Here is a 17,254-nt window from a genome sequence, read left to right as displayed (position 1 = left end):
CCCAAGGGTGTTTTTAATGCTAATTCCCATTGAGGCTAAAGTGCCCCCCTTCACTACTCAGCATTATGTGTTGTGTTCCACAATGGTATCAAATTCATTAAAATTATCATATAACATTGAAAGTGCTTTAGTAATAGCGGCGTTGTCAAACGGGTTTTGCCAATTCATGGTCAGATGATCCCGCAATTAGTGTTTGCAGTTAAGGACGCAGTGATTAAACAAAGTAATAAACGAACGGAAATAATTTAAGTTAAGATGGTATCCTAGAATAAACTCAAGAAATGCCAACGTAAACAGACAAGGAAGTGCCACATATGATTGATGGCAGTGAGGAAGTCCTCTGCTGAAAATCGGACCAGTCAGCAAGTGAAGTTACATGCCAGCATTTATGGACCATTGCTATATTATATTAAAAAATATTTTAAATAATAACATGCTTTTTATCTTTGTTCTTGTACAGTATGAATTTCAATTTGCATACAGTTCGATAATACATTTTTATATAGATTAATTAAGTAAAACAAATATTCCACATAAGCTATTTTTAAAAAGGAATTAAAATTCGCAGACCAGTATATATCAACGAAAGAATGAACCAAGAAACTAGCATTCTGAGACCATTACTGATTTTCATTAAATGTAATTTTTTGGTAAAAATACCAGTATCACGCATGCAGAGTTTTATTTCCTTAAATGTGTATTTTAACTGATCAACGTAACAGGAAAATAACGATAAATATTTTATTTTAAGCAAATGTAAATGTCACATTTAAATCCCGGACGAAACTAAAAAAATATTTCACATGGTCCGAATCAGCCTGGCATTTGGTTCGAATCAGTCCGTAATCTAGTCCGAATAAGCCCGGTCCGAATCAGTCTGTTACCCTCACGTAGGAACCATTTTCTTCAAATTGGCAAGCTGAAATTCAGCATATTACACTCTCTTACTATATTTGCAAAACCTAGAATAACAACAAAACTAAAACAGGAATGTTCTTCCATTTCTTTTTTTTTTTTCCTATTAACCTGACATTGGGTCTGAATCAGCTACATGGTCCGCATCAGAAGCATTCCTTTTGCCCCAAACTTTTCAGTAAATTGTCAGTTATAGTTTAAACCATATTTATTTGAGAAACTTTGTCAAAAGCAATTACAAAAATATGATTTGGGGCGATTCAGTAGAAAGTACACGTTTAATGGTACTGTCTCCCCAACAATAAAGAAAATATAACATCAAAGATCTCGATACTGGTACCAATGGTTTTACAGAAAATATGCATACACTTACATACATCTCATAACAATGAATAAAAACTAATTAATTGCGATTAAAATTGTTGTGAGTTCAGTCAATTAATTAAATCTATAAGTCATCCTAATATAATTTTGCACAGCTAGAAATATATGTGTTGTTTTCTGCAGTTAACATCGGGTTGCCAAATAATAATGCATGTTAATGACTTAAATTTTTCACGAACTCTATAATAGATCTGTGTTATTAAGTCTAATGTTTGGTGACCTTAGACTATCCCTAGGTTAACAAAAATACCCAATAAATATTGCTCGATATGTTACTATGCATACGTAGTTTGTTTCTAGTCACAGAAGAGCGTGCCAGCTGAGACAAGTAAACTAATGCTTGCAGAATCTGGATACTACATTTATTTCCCTTGAATTTCGAATGCCTGACGTGAATTTAGTTCCATTTACTGGACGATATGGCTTCTATACATCCTTTCTACGGATAAGTTATCTTTAATTTGTAAACAATGGGAACCAACATTTATGAATCATAAAATTAAATCCCATACCATAATGATGAGGGCATTTTGATGCTATTTCCCACGAGAGAACTGTCCATAAAGTAAAGTCAAAGCATTAATTGTTAACAGTGCGGGACAATATCGTAACTTGATACAACATTGAATTATAGCCAACAGTAGTGTCCTTACAACCTCGAGCCCTGATTTTAGTTCTTGGTTTAAGTTCAACCTATCTCACGTGACCTTCGCGTTACACACTTCCGCTTTTCGTCTGCTTGTGGCAATGTTCCAGAATCAAGTAGCAAAATGACAGTACACGGGCGATTTGTTCAAATACACCTAACAAAGTTGCACCAGCTAAGGCTTTTGCCGCATTCACCAAATACAGCCGGCAATGTTAGCAGTGGAAAAGGCACCCTTTTCGATTTCCAAGACAGCAATATTGTCAACAGTGTAAGTAGGGGCAATCGGTAAATCCGGGTTTCATCTGACCTTTCCGATTAATTGTCTGAGATTGAACAGTTATGTTGGGGTGGGAGGTCAGATTGCATCCCGTTTTGGTATAATCATCTCCCTGCATTCATTGCAACCTGCGATCCTTTGTTCACTGACATTGGGTACAACCTAGCCCGGAACACTGTATTATTGCGACACTTAATATTGTTATCGGTACATATTACAACCGTTTTGTTGTTGCTGCATGGTTACAGTTTGTGAAGCTTCTATTCTCTCTATTTATTCCAGTAAAATCCTCTGTCAATCGAAGCACGCAAATGTAAATAAAATCACAAACAGTACAACTCACGTGTATTTTCGTAACCCCACGCAACGTGGTGATGGTGGAGAGTAAGTGCAGAGGATTAAGAACAAAAAACCATAACCATCTCTCCATGCATTGTAGTTTACAGTTCTAATAATGATTCCGCCATTAACAGTGGAAGTTTGGTAATTGTTTTTAATTAATCTGTCCTCAAGGTATTGTTGAAATGAATGATAGTGTGGAAAATTGTCAAATCTTAAATGTTCAACAAATTTAAGGCATTCAGCATGGTTGTATCCACTTGTCCTTTTATTTGGTCATTCTTGTTAGGAAAATATAAAAACAAAATGTGATGGGTAAAAAGCTAATCAGTCATAAGTAAATGATACATCAGTAACCTAATTGTAATATAGTTCTAGGTCATTTAATTATTTCAATGCAGTTTTCACCGCTCCGGTGGCCTAGTGGTTAGAGCTTCCACTCGGAAGTGGGATGTCATTGGTTTCGAACCCAGGCCGAGTTATACCAAAGAATTACAAAAATGGTACTAACATCTGCACTCATCATTAAGAGGTTAGTATTAGGACTGGTTGGCCTGGTGTCAGGATAATGTGACTGGGTGGGACATCATGCTACATGTCTGCAGCATGATGCCCAAGTGCTAGACATCAATATAAACTGCCACACTGCAGACATCATAGTGATATGACTGCGTCGGTTCGAGTCTCGGATTCGGCTAATGTGGTTATGTGAGAAAGCTTGCCAGTAGCTTCTCGTGGGTCGGTGGTTCTTTCCGGGGGTTTTCCGGGTTCTTCCTCCACCATTAATACTGGCTGCCATGTATAGCCTATCTTGTGCTGAAAAATGGCGTTAAGCCCTACAACAACAACAACAACAACAACAACAACTATTGTACATTGATTTGAAGGGTCCAAATATACCAATGTCTAGAGGCTGAGTGATATGGCTTGTATGAGGGGGCAGAACAAAAAGAATCACCTTATTTTTCTATGCCCAGTCAAGCAGACTTAAAGATATGTGAAACTTATGATCTTACAATGAAGGTTGGCTGTGAGTTATTTCCATCACCTATTAAACCATGTTTGTAAAGTGTGTGGTAATGTAATTGTGAAATATGACAGAATTGGACCAACCATTATTTGGCATCACCAACTGAACATGGAGCACCTTCTAGAAATTGACCATTCCACTTCTTCCCAGGGAAGATAAAGTATGGCAGGATGTGGTTTCAAATTGCGTTGCCACACCCAGCGATGGATCTTGTGCTGGACATTTTATTTGGTGTTTCCATATCTGATCTCACTATAAACTTGAGATGATTTACCAGTTGACGCTTTTCACTGAAAATTCTCTCCAGACCTGGGTTGGCATCAAGGGATGCATTTCCTCTTGTCCTATCTCTATGGATTGACTCTGGCACACAAAATTGCCTAGCTGCATGATATACAGACATGCCTTCAAGAGATGCATTAAAGCACTCTGTAAATCTGTAGAATTATACTGTTGCCTTTAATTGTTGATTCTAAAAGACATCAAGAATATAACTTCGTAATTATATATATATATATATATATATATATATATATATATATATATATATATATATATATATATATATCGCTAGGATTTTAAAACAAGGAGTACAGGACTCCCATTTTGGTAAAAATAGGAGTCTCACCATCAAAAGTTGCAGTCCCTTCTTTCCTACAGAATCAACACAGACGTGAGTGTAACTATTTTTAAATGGAGAAGTTTCCTTAATGTAATCACTCACTTTAATATAGCTTCATTACAATAGTCCATTGACAGGATTGCAAATTTATGGTTTATTTATTTGTCTTCATCCTTGTAGTAATTTTAGGCAATGGTTAAATAGTATCTGATTTGCTTTTTTTTCCCCGTATTTTCACAAATACGTGTCAAGTCAGAAAACAGCTTAGACTCTAAAGCTCATCTCGTGAATTCCACAACACAACATTGTCCTCTACGTTTATGACCTACATAATTTGCAGTTTAAAGTTAAATCTTTAATAAAATAATACCTTGGCTTTGTTTTCAATGATTTGTATATTTTTCTGAAAATATTTGCCTGATGATTTTCGAAAACAATCTAATAAACTTGTACATCCCAGACTTAGTGAAGTAAATTATTTCCCGTTAGGCCTACCGGTTCACTTACAGTTTCAAACTAATTAAATAGCTCATGTTCATCAATCAGAGTGATACTGAATTTTGTCAATCCAAGTAAGGATTTATTCCAAACACTAAACTAGGCATCACACACTTTCATACACTTAGCTCCTGTCCTAATCGAACTATCAATTCTAACAGCTTTAGCTCTCTTCTGAATCTTGTTACAATCTTTGTAAGTTTGCCGTTTAACCCCAAAATACTTATCCAAATTTGCGAATGTCATTTTGTCTAAGTCTCAACATGTCTTGATTCTCGTGCACTACTTATTCCGATACATTCGGAAATGAACACAGTAACGAAAGCTAAAGTTGTTTATTTGATGTACTTTTATAGATGACCACATGTACATCTCTGTGTCTTTCTGACTCTGAATTCAATCATTATAAATATCAGTACATTTTCCCACCCGGCCGCCAGTTAAAGCCTTTGAACTGGCCGCCCAGCTATTGCATAATGTTCATTTTGATGTACTCTTATAATGGCAACATGTATGTACATCAAGGGGTCTTTCAGTCACTGAATTCTGTAATTGTAAATATCAGCACAGCTAATTGATCAACACATTTTCCCACAAAACGGGTGGCTGAAGCAGGACTGGCAAGTCTTTGAATTTTGCAGCACGCCTATTACATGCGTACGGAGAACTCCCGCCTCAGTGATTTTCTGTGTCCCAGATCAAAAATTGGCATCCAAATACTTGTAATTAAGCGTTTCCGAGATCTCTGTATATATATATGTATGTGTATATATATATAGATGAATACTAAAAAATATATTATTATTGTTATTGAAAAATAAATGAATGATGCATGGGATCATTGGCTATGTTTTGTCAGTTTTGTTTCTTATTGACTACAATAGAATGAAATTACATGAACAGGCTTCTTGGGGCCTGTACGTCACCACCCATATAAATCCTATAAGCATCAAACTGCAGATGGCACACTGAGTATATTTCGTAATCAAGACTAATGTAGAAATAATAAGTTTGATAGTACTTTTGTACATGATGATCAATAAAATTGCTTGCACTGTACCAAAACGTGAGGTTCTGGGTTTTTCAATGCAGACTTACCAAAAATGTTGATATGTTTGATGAAACAGACAGATTTGTGTACCTCTTGGCAGCAATGTTACATAGGTGAACAGCCGCTAGGAATAGCATATTCAAAATTCCTCAGGAGATACTGTGTTTCGCAATAATATGGGGCCCGCAATATTACAGCATTGGAGTATACATAGTTTGCTTGTCAGAATTTGAATCCAAGAGTCTAATTTGTTTGTATTTTCTGTCAAGAATGTAGCTGAAGCATATCAGTCCTTATTACTGGGAAGTGTACTATCAGAAAGCTAAAATTTAAATTCAGAATTAAAGATTTTGTTAGCAGTGGTTTTAGCTATGTTCAGCTAAGTAACTTTGTGAATTCAAGATGATTTGCCTTAGGTATTGTTGAAACTTTATGAGCAAGCACAGCTAGATGCCACGTCATCATTAAAACCACATGATAAGAGGTGTTACAGTTCTTTGATCTATGTAAGTTTTTTTTTAATTTCTTGTACATTTATAATACTACCAGAAAGAATGATTAGCAAATATCAAATACCATGTATGTCAAGCAGTTATTTATCATATTAACATGAATATATGTTGTTGTTTGTTTACGGATTCTAATGGTTGTTGTTTTTCTACTTTTCAGTTTGGTATACCAGAAAGACTCCAGGCTGTTATATTATGTGCAGATGGCCACAATAAGATCTTTGCTGAGGAGTCTTTATCTTGGGCAGAGTTTACACAATCAAGACATAGAACAAAGAATTTATTGAAGTGGGAAGAACCAGAATTGGCACTTTTAAAGTTTACTGACAATTCCAGCTTTTTAAATTCACTAAGTACATTCAAGGACACAAAGAATTCTATTGGACCAGTAAAAGAACCGATGCAACCTCGAAGTTGTCTAACAGACTTTTTACATCCAGCTGGATATGTAACAGATGACATACATATTAGGGAAGATTGTTCTTATAGCTTACTCCATCACAAAAAGTTGCAGGAGAATTTGGATATAATAAAGAGAGAACAACACCCTGTCACCATTTTGAAACATTGTGATGTTCATACAGCTACAGTGAGACAAACTGAGTCCATGTTGCCAGCTGTTTTATGTTCAAGACATTCTAATTTTTGCACCAAGACTATGAGTTGTAAATCAGTTGGAAGTGTACCCTTGCAAAACCATGATGGAAAACCTTCAGTAGAGCAGCTGGAAAAAATGAAAGCAGCTCTGATTGAAGTGGTAATATTCATCAATACTTATGGTGTAATTGACCCCAATGTAGTGACCCCCCCCAATTCTCACTTTCTCCTTCTGTCACCTTTTCTTGCTCTAATGATTTCTCTCAGGATTTTTATTATAGATAAATAAAATCGGGTTCTTAATCTTAATTGAGTTACGAAGCTAATTGGGAGTGAAAATAACAATTATTAAGGTAAAATTTCAAGTAGAAGTCTGTGTTTGATAACACCTTACCTGTGCTTCCCCATTTTGACCACTGATGTAAAGATTTTGCCTCCTGGATTGGTTTCTAATGGTAAGGATCAACCATTTCAATAAGTATTGTTGCTTCCTTTAGGGATTTATTTCCCTTGATTTGGCCTAGAATGTGTTTCATTTCTTGGTAGCAAGCTCTTTGTATACATTCAGTTAGTACATAAATTGGTACTTGTATACAGAAAATATTTTAAAAAATCAGCATTGACATGGCTTGTATGTAATGGATAAAATTACTGATGTTGCATTTAGAACCATTTAATATTCTCTTGCCTCCAAATATTATAGAAAATTTAACCCTTAGAAATTTACAAAATGTATTTTTAATAGGCAATTTAATAACAGTAATACAGAACCTGCTACGCTTGCATTACTTTCTTTTTCTGGGATGCTAAGTCTCATGCCCAAGGTAATGTTCCCACCTCCATTCAGTTGGAGATCCCAACTTGAAAAGAACATAATCCCAGTCTGGTTCCATAGCCACACCCAACAGAGGGGGATACTCTTTACCCTTAAGGAGAGCAAGTGCACTTTCCTGGCACATATGAGCTTCACCTGCTTATTGAGAGTAAGTAACACCTTCACAGCAGGGTTAAGCAGTACCCGCTCAAGGTAAGTAGAGTTCTAGTAATTAATATAAGTATGTTTCACCTTCCTGACAGGAAAGAGCATCAATCATGTCTAGATAAATCTGAGGCGGGTTTATCTGTCAAATCTTTGTTGTCAGTCCAGGCATTAGGCAGTTACTGGTCGCTGGGCTTGACATATTCCCAAGTTTGACAAAAAACATTCTTGCTTCAGGTCCTTTAAAAAGTCCAGGTTCACTTTTGACTAAAATCAGCTCCACTTCATGTTTTTATAAGTTTACAAATGTATCTACTTGGTACTTAGTAGAACAGTTTTGATTGCAACATGGGCATTTACTGTATTTTAAATGGGAAATGATGACGATGTCATACATAGCAAAACATATCAAATGGTCTGCAGCAGCATTCCATAAATAAGTGGCATGTTTTGTTGTTGTACTACCCATGTATACATATACATGGAAGAAAAATTTGTATTCCATATATCTTTAAGAACTGATATATATTTACCAAAAATGTGCTATTAGGTATATTCAAAAGTTCTTGTTATAATGAAGATTCATGTATTCATTGTGAGGCTTTTACCATCAGATGCCAGCACTTTTTAGCTGTGTCATTGTGAATAATTTTCTTGATGAAAGTGTTCAATTTGTTTCAAAGATATTATTTAAGTAATATAATGTACTAAGTTTTATGAAGTACATTGCTATTAGATTCAGCCTTCTCATTATCGACTGGCCCCATTCAAAATTACTGCGTACTTCTTTCACTGTAAAAAAATGTGTATTATATTGTTGAATTGTATTTCTTAGTTCTTATTTAAAGACCATAATGAGAAGGGCTGTAGCTCAGTTCAAGATAACAGAAGTAGCTGTTGTATAGCAAGGGTCCCACTGAACTATGTTTCACCATTTTTGGAACTGTGGGTTTCGAAATGAAACCTAAACACATTGTTGAACTGCAATTGCCACCAACATCAGCTCTGCAATGTCTAATTTTTTTTCTATAAAGATTAAAAAAAAGAGACAAACCCCAAAAATAACAAATATTGTATATTCACATTATTTGAAGGCTGAGGCCCACTATCAGAGGGTGTAGGTTGCTCCTTTAATCCCATTTGGATTTGAGTGTTGTCAAGCAAACATTCTCCTTATTGTGATCTGATTGGTACTAAGACTACCTCAGCATGGTCAGTAGATAAATATTTGAACTTAATTAACCACATGTCTGTTAATTGATTGTAGAGGTAGGCTAATTGACAAATTATCTGAACCAATTTTCTATAAGTCCCTTTAGCTAGGTTTTTTTCTTTTTGATATTTCTTTTTTTATTGTTGTCATTTAATGAGAGACAGATTTGGTTAATAGTAATAATGTCTTGCAAAGTTTGGATGAAAAATGTATATTATAATGGGACATTGAAGTTCTGCTTGTTACACAGTGCAAGTTACCAGGATGTATGACCATCTAGCAACTGATTGGAATTTCAAATAAGTATGCAATGACTGACAATTGTTGGTAGATAGGTGGAGTTCGACAATGCTTTAGTTCTACGCATATGTACTATATTGTACATGACCCGAGTTACCACTAGGTGTTTTCTTATTACACCTCATTTGATAATATGTTTGTAAATTACTTAAAGCAGCACTAAAGATTAGATCATGATGAAGAAAGCGGAGTAAGGAACCCTACCTAAGGGCTCTTGCAGAACCAGGCTGATCCACTGGTGGGAATTGAACCCGTGCACTTCCAATCATGAGGCTAAAGCTTTGACTACCGAGTCATCATGGTTTCACTTGATACAGATCAGTGGCTATGTTAACACCCATAATAATAATTCATATGTAGCATGTACCTATCTCTTTCCAGTGACTGATGGGCTTTGGTTGACATGACTGGTCTTTAAGAAAATCAAACACTTTACATTATTTTCATTATTGTTATAAATTTTGGTGTGTGTGTGTGATTTGGATTTTTAATGTAGCTTTAACAATTTTCCAGTCATATTGCTATGATGTCTGTAGTGTGGCAGTTTACGTGATGTCTAGTACAGGAGCATCATGCCGCAGACATGTAGCATGATGTCTCACCCAGTCATGTTATCTTGACACCAGGCCGACCAGTCCTAACACTAACCTCTTACTGCTGAGCGCCAAGTGAAGCAGATGTTATGACCATTTTTGTAAGTCTTTGGTATGACTCGGCTGGGGATCGAACCCACGACCTCCCAAATCCGAGGCTAAATTTTGGTTGTCAGGATTCATTAAAAATAGGGGCAAATATTGTTCATTATGTTCAGATGTGTGTGTGCATGCATGCGGCTCTGTGATTTGTCAGTTATAGGATAAGACAGCCATTGTGTCCCATTAAAATGTGCATATGAAAGTAAATGTACATTCCAGTCATTCAAGTGTTTTTTTGTGCATAAAACCATGCTTTGGATGAAGCTTGATATTACTTGCCTGACATGGCTCAAATTCATTGTTCATATGCAAGATTGAAACTTTGTAGACAAAATCTTAAAGTTATAGAATGTTAACAAAAGAGAGGTAAATGGTTGACAGTATTTCCATATATGATGGTGTATTAAACTGTATAATATTTTATGCTTAAATGGAGTTGGGGGTATAAAACAGTATCCTGACAACCTTTTATCCACTTGTCATATTTTACATACACATATTCCACCAATATCTGCAGTCATGGCCCAAGTCATTGTGTCAGTACATTAATCTCTCTCTCTCATTAGTTAAGTATCTTTAAATTCTCTGAAGGAATTTTGCTGTGTATAATACAGTTTCCAAGGAGTTCTTACTATATTAAATCTAATAAGTACACTGTCCTAATAGGCACATACACACTACCATTATATGTATAAATAAGGGTTTTGGAAATTATTTACAAATTGTCAAGGAATGGCTAATTTTGTAATTTATTTGCAATGCCGATGCACACATGATTAAATGCACAAGGAATATTCAAATTCATTGACATCATCACATTGCACCCATTAACTCATTAACCTCTGAGGTTTTTGTTATTTCCGTCTGAAATGCGAGTAGGAAACGCATTTTGGGTACTATTTCTGAATTCATCCTAATATATCGACTCACAAGCAATTTTGCTTGTGCATGAGCAGAAGGTTAAAAGTTGGAGTTTATTCCAAATGCCTATCTTATCCTACTGTTTACGAAGATTTGCCTGTCTGTGTGCAGTTCAGGGTGGTTTGCCTTAGAGCTGAGGCCAAAAAGTCTGGACACAAAATCCAATTCCAACTATGGCAAATCAGGTCCAAAAAAAATGATGTTTGTCCCTCTCTGTGTTGTAGTGCAACTAGAAAGTCTAGATTTTTTGGTATCATTGTAGGGCTACATCTGTCTACCTTCTATAATACCACCCACTTTAGTGTATCTTAAATGTCCTTGACGTTACAAAGCTCGGAAGTAGGCTACTACATCTTGATGCGTAAACGATGTGCCAGTGGTTAATGAGTTAAGGCAATTGGCATAGTTTCCTACAGAGGATTTATGATTGACAAGTTTTTTTGAAAAATATGTTTGATTGTAGAGTTCATTTCTCATAGTTTTCCTCTCACAATTTCTCATAAAGACAGTTTATGCATAGATGATTAAGAACTGAATTATCTATCTCTGGTAAATGTACTTCTTGTATAATGCAGCTGGTATTGTTTTCTCTGAATATTGGTGAACCAGCTTGGTGTTTATACACCATTTAATTATTAGCCACAGCTACCAGCTTACAGAAAGTATCTTGGGTGATGCATGCATACTCTTTCCCAAAAAGGACATGTTTGCATCATATATAGGGTAAACAGAACCTAGTCTTTTATAAAGCTAATGTTGATCTACTGTAAAATATGGCTACATTACAAAAACTTGAAGAACATATCAAAACCAACAGCTTTATCGAAGGAATACTGATACGTTGGACCAATTTTCACAGATAGCATCCTGTTACAAGGCCTTTCAGTACTTGACAAATTATGCTGATGTGCCATTAAATATGGATGCAGATGCCAAAGATATGTCAACCTGAAAACTCATTCTCATCACATAGGCTGTCAACAACATTGGAAGAAAATTATATCTGAAACACCTTACTGACCCAGATTTCATTGCCATCTTCTCTTGCTTTGGCTATTAGGTAATGTCAGATAGCTAAGCATTCTGGGTCCCATTTGGGTCTCTTGTTTTTGCTTGCTTTATCAACCTATATTTTGGAGAAGTGGTTAACTGGAAACAATTACCTGTGATGGTTCTCATATTTTAAACTCCCTTTTCAGTACCCAGAAATATTTAAGACTGCTCATCCTTATGACCTGTATCATGACAACATGTTGTTTGAGAACAATTACTGGGGCAAGAGTATTGTGAGAAGGTAAGTGCAAAGTGTTTTCAGCCTTCTTCAGAACCATTTCCTGATAGATAACTAGAAACAATCAATTTATCTCAGATATAGTTGTGTCACAGGTCTTTCTATAACGATACAGTTATATAGTTTCAGTTTTTCGGTAGTTTTATGTAAAGATCACAAAAGATATGAATAGGGATTAATATAATAGATCCTTGATCTTCACCTCTGTTATTAAACTGTTGGCTAATTCTGCAATGGAAATGAAGAGCAGGCAAAACATTTTTGTAAAATGTCAGATGGTTTTAGTGGCTGCCATATTTTGAATCATCTGTATCACTTTTCTTGCATGCATTTGATAGAGTAAGGTTGAAATGACTAAGTTTCACCTTTATAATTTGTCTTTTTAGAAATAAAAGAAGCTGTCTTGACTTAAAAAGGACCAGTCTAAAGCATTTTCAGTAACAAAATAACTGATAGGGTTAAATAAGTTACCTCAGGCATAAAAGGACCTGAAGCTCTAATATATGTCTGTTGCGCTATAATATATTTCATCTAAGTCATTCTTGCCAGGGCTTTCCCTCACAAGACTATAGGTGTTTAGTATACTCATATCCATCATTTGTACTCAGATTAAAAACACTGTTTAGCAATTTATTCCAGGTTGTCACCATACAGCATGAGAATGACCTTGCTTTTTAGGGTTGTCTCACTTCTTTTGCCTAATTTGTGTTAGTCTATTATAGATAGATTCTTCTTCAAGTTGTTCCATTCATCATCTTAAATATTTGAAGCAGGCCAGCCATTTCTCTTAAGTGCACACTATCACACTAGGGGGTAATTGAGGCAAAATAACTGCCTCATTGACAGTGACTTTGCTTTTCTCCGCTTTCACTGACACCCCCCACCGCCACCCTTTTCTTGCCATTGGGTGCTTCACTATTCTGAGTACATTATCAATTCTTGTCTATTTTCTGTTCAAAGAGCAATGTAAAGCAGTATGTACAATAATTTTCGTACTTCTTATCCATTTGTATAATACCGTAGTATCATTTATTTTTGTTGGGCTCAATTTTTGTGGTTTTGTATTTTAAAAAAGACATTTTTTAGGTACTTAGATTCGTGGTTTTGCCTGTCAAAGTTTGCATAATAGTAGGTATTTCATTTCATGGTTTAACCTCTACAAATACCCAAAATAAAGAATATAAAAGAATAAAATTTTGCCGACACAAACAGCGGTCACTTTAATGTTTTAAAGCAATACTACCACCTGTATGAGCACAAATCAAAGACCCGACAAGTTCAATACTTACACCATGTTTTCGACCAAGTGAATGACATCAATCGAAGAAGAAGCAGCTAACAACACTAAAACAATACTTCCATCTCTGTGAACATGAATAAAACGCCAGTCAAGGTTAATCACTTTCGCCATGTTTTCGTTTGAGTGCTCAACATCAAAGGAAGCCGATGCAGACATCAAGACTAGGCCAGTTGGTTATTAAAGTCCATATGAATGATCTCTTACTTAAACCACTGTCCATCTTGTTGAACCATTAGTACTTTCTGCTGATCATGGCATTAACTCATTGGCTTAAGAGTGGTAAACTTTAACTTAGATGCCCCCCCTTCAGCTCCTGGGCTTTCTAACCTGTCAGAAGCTGCGAACACGTCGCAGGCACATGCTTACCATGCAGCTAATGTTTGTGTCTGCCTCTTGTACAGACTGACTTCAACCACTAGACTTGACAGTAAATAAAGAGTAGAAAGAATTAAAGTCACACTTACACGAATGGTATGCTAAACAGGTGATGGACACCATTATGGAAAAAGATGTTACTGGTGACAACCAGTGCATATTATTAGTAAACCTTGCAACCTCATTAATCAAGCCAGTTCATGCTGGATGAATAATTGCAGCTCATGCGACAATGAGTGAACGATAGTACCTAATTATCAGTGGTTTTGAGCAAGCTGGACTTGTTTAATTTGGCAATTTGGGGATTATTTACTTGGGAAGCATTTGTGAGTACCATGTGACTTGATTGACACAATGTTGATACATTGGCATTGTCCAAAGATCTGTGAAGTGTGAGCTTTAATACAATGCTGTAATTAGTGTTTATAAGTAGTGTTTCATTAATAATAGTGTTTCAAGAAATAGTTGTTCTATTGGATTAAAAATGCTTGGATACAATGAAATATGCTTTTAGAAGGATTTAAACATTTCTACAACAGTTGTACTCGAAGGATCAATTTCAATAAGTATTAAATTTAATTTTCATATACTGTTATTTTGTATTATATTTTTTCATTTTCATTATTACTATTGTTGTTTGAATACCTTAAGCTTTTTCTCTATTTTCTTTTTATCCTTACTTACCTCACATAGTGGTTTAAGTCAGTGAGTGTAAAATTACAGCTGTTGGATACCTTATCGAACTTGTGCATTGAAACAATATAACATAATTTATAATTCTTGTTTCAGAAGGTTAAAAAAAAATACACACATGTAAAAGCTAATATTTAATTACCAGATTACAGTATTGACCTTTATTTATCAAATACTGGTAGCTGTGTTAATCTCTGAGAATGAAACACTGTAAGAAAAGGGGGGGGGGGCATCATTCAGTGTGGTTTATTTATCACTGGGGATTTAAATTTGTGGTTCGGGGCAAACAACTAAAACTATGAAAATTTGTCACCCACGAAAATTGATGATCCTACAGTAATTTAATTAATTTTTTTCCTTTCTTATAAGGTATCAGTCTATGAGATTCTCACCAAAAATTTACATTTGAAACTTGACGGCTGACATCTTGTAAATGTTAACAAGTTTACTTCATATTTCTTCCTGTAAAAGTAGGAAGTAAGGACCTGTACCTCAATATTTGTTAATTGCTTTCAATAGTAACCTATGAAGGCTACCATCTTTTACAAAAGACAGTGATGCAAGAAATTTGCTGTATCAGACTATAAACTGAAATCCTAAAAGTGATTAATTTGTTATAGTTGCTTGTTTCTTTCTTCATTCTGTTAATTACTCCAAATGAGGGTGTATAATTTTGTCTGATGATAAGAACATCTATTTTTATCGTTATATGAACAGCTTTGACAAACCATACCTTATCCCCATTCTGGAGATACCTGTAATAATTTAAGGTCATTATTGCCTTCATATGTATTATGTGATGAGGGTGGGGAATATATATATATATATATATATATCACAGTCTGTCAGTATGCATGTTCATAGTTCTCAGACTACTCAAGGTGTTTCAGTCATTCTTGGTACACATGATAAGGAAGTTGTGTAGAAGTACCTTACTTAGTTTCTGCATTAAATATTTGTATCACATACATGGTAAGTAGGATATAAATATTGCTAAGTTTATGTCTTTTAGTAAGCCTTTTTATGTTCAGAACATATTTCTTATACTGTTCAAGGTAATCATATTGGGCAAATAGGAAGATGTTACTTTTGCTATTTACAACTAATTAATACCACTATTTCCATGTTTTTATATGCATGCCATAAGGTGGACCATACTGCATTACAGTATCATCCATCCATTACCAGTTTGGTTTCCAAACATTAACTCTAGTCCACTATGTACAGTTTGTGGATTGCTTGCACTTGGAGTACGGAAGAATTGATTCGGGATGAAAAGACCAAAGATCAGGGTCAATGCGGATATTGTATCATTATGTTGAAATGGAACCTATCTCTCTGTTCATGGATACAATGAAAGTAATGATCATGACATTTCCATCTATTCCATGTGTTAATGTCAAATCTCCACTAACATTAGACATCTGATAATAGTATCAAGAGGTAAGATGAGCAATGATTCAGTAGATATCAGGTTTAAATTATTATGATTACATCAGTGAAAAGTACTACAATACATTTAATTTGCCAGAAAAGTCTCATGTTGACAGAAGACTTCAGCTATTTTATTTTTGACAGTCCAAGCATCTTCTCTGGCAAACAAATTCCGGTTCCTCAACATTGAAACCTCTCAAAACAAATTACGTCATCATTTCAGATTCACGCATCACATTAAAAACATTGTGAATCTTAAATCTGATGACCTGTTTGTATTCCAGACATGACAGAAATATGATGTCATATAATCTGGGAAAATTATTCTGTACTATTGGCATAAATGTTAGAGAAAGATTACCATATTTACCGCATATGTTGGGACACAATAAATTTGTTTTCATATCCCAGAACTTATGGTGAATTTTTTTAAACTTATATCATGTGTCCAAAAACTTAGGAAAAGAAATAAATTGTGTTTGATTTGCCCCCCGCCCCCTGCCGCAACCAGCCACATCGCATGTTACAATAAAATAGATAAATAAAATGCTTTTTCGATAATAAAATGAAAGAAACTAACCATACTGTTATCATGTATTCACTTTTTTGGTCGACATTAGCATTTTATTAAAGGAAAAATATATCCACAAACTCCTTATAAGTAGTGCATGCATCCATAGTGTTATCACTTTTGTCAGACAACACAACACATTGGTCATTGACGTGAATATTGAGAAATGAATCATGCTCCTCAAAAGTTTGAATGGCATGAGAATGAAAACTGGATGCAGCGAAATCACATACAAATGAGAGAGAGTGTTAATTATCAATCCCTTTGCTCAAAATCACCTGCCATTTATGCGTGACACAGTGTTAGGTAAAAAAAATAACCAAGAGTATTATATCCAGGGTAACAATATGATAATATATCGCAAACAAAAATCATTATTAGAAATACATTCACTGTGAGTACAGATGACAATCTTTTTGATTCCATGAGTTACAAAAAGTATTATTAAAGCAAGTTAATGCTGTGTATACTATTTACACTGAAGAACTCGAAACCTGTTTGTGTCAATTATGACTATAGATGGCATATAAATGAAAGTCCAGGTGTTGAATAAACATACCATGTAACAGCCATAAACTCGTTTGAACTTACCGGTAGGATATCAAATACAA

General features: G+C 35.0%; 1 protein-coding gene across 1 annotated transcript in view; it reads left to right on the top strand.

The window, feature by feature from the left end:
• Window positions 1–2,024: 2,024 nt before the first annotated feature.
• Window positions 2,025–17,254, top strand: part of LOC149780259 (uncharacterized) — a 45,657-nt gene continuing 30,427 nt past the window's right edge. Inside the window, exons 1-3 of the mRNA XM_089937064.1 lie at window positions 2,025–2,216; window positions 6,435–7,031; window positions 12,179–12,273. Of these exons, the coding sequence (XP_089793190.1) occupies window positions 2,070–2,216; window positions 6,435–7,031; window positions 12,179–12,273 (839 nt within the window). The 5' untranslated portion in view covers window positions 2,025–2,069. The remainder of the gene's footprint in view (window positions 2,217–6,434; window positions 7,032–12,178; window positions 12,274–17,254) is intronic.

This window comes from Sinohyriopsis cumingii, chromosome 16 (genome assembly GCF_028554795.1).
Source record: "Sinohyriopsis cumingii isolate HCF-2022 chromosome 16, ASM2855479v2, whole genome shotgun sequence".
Taxonomy (NCBI): domain Eukaryota; kingdom Metazoa; phylum Mollusca; class Bivalvia; order Unionida; family Unionidae; genus Sinohyriopsis; species Sinohyriopsis cumingii.
This window is presented reverse-complemented; position numbering and strand designations above follow the sequence as displayed.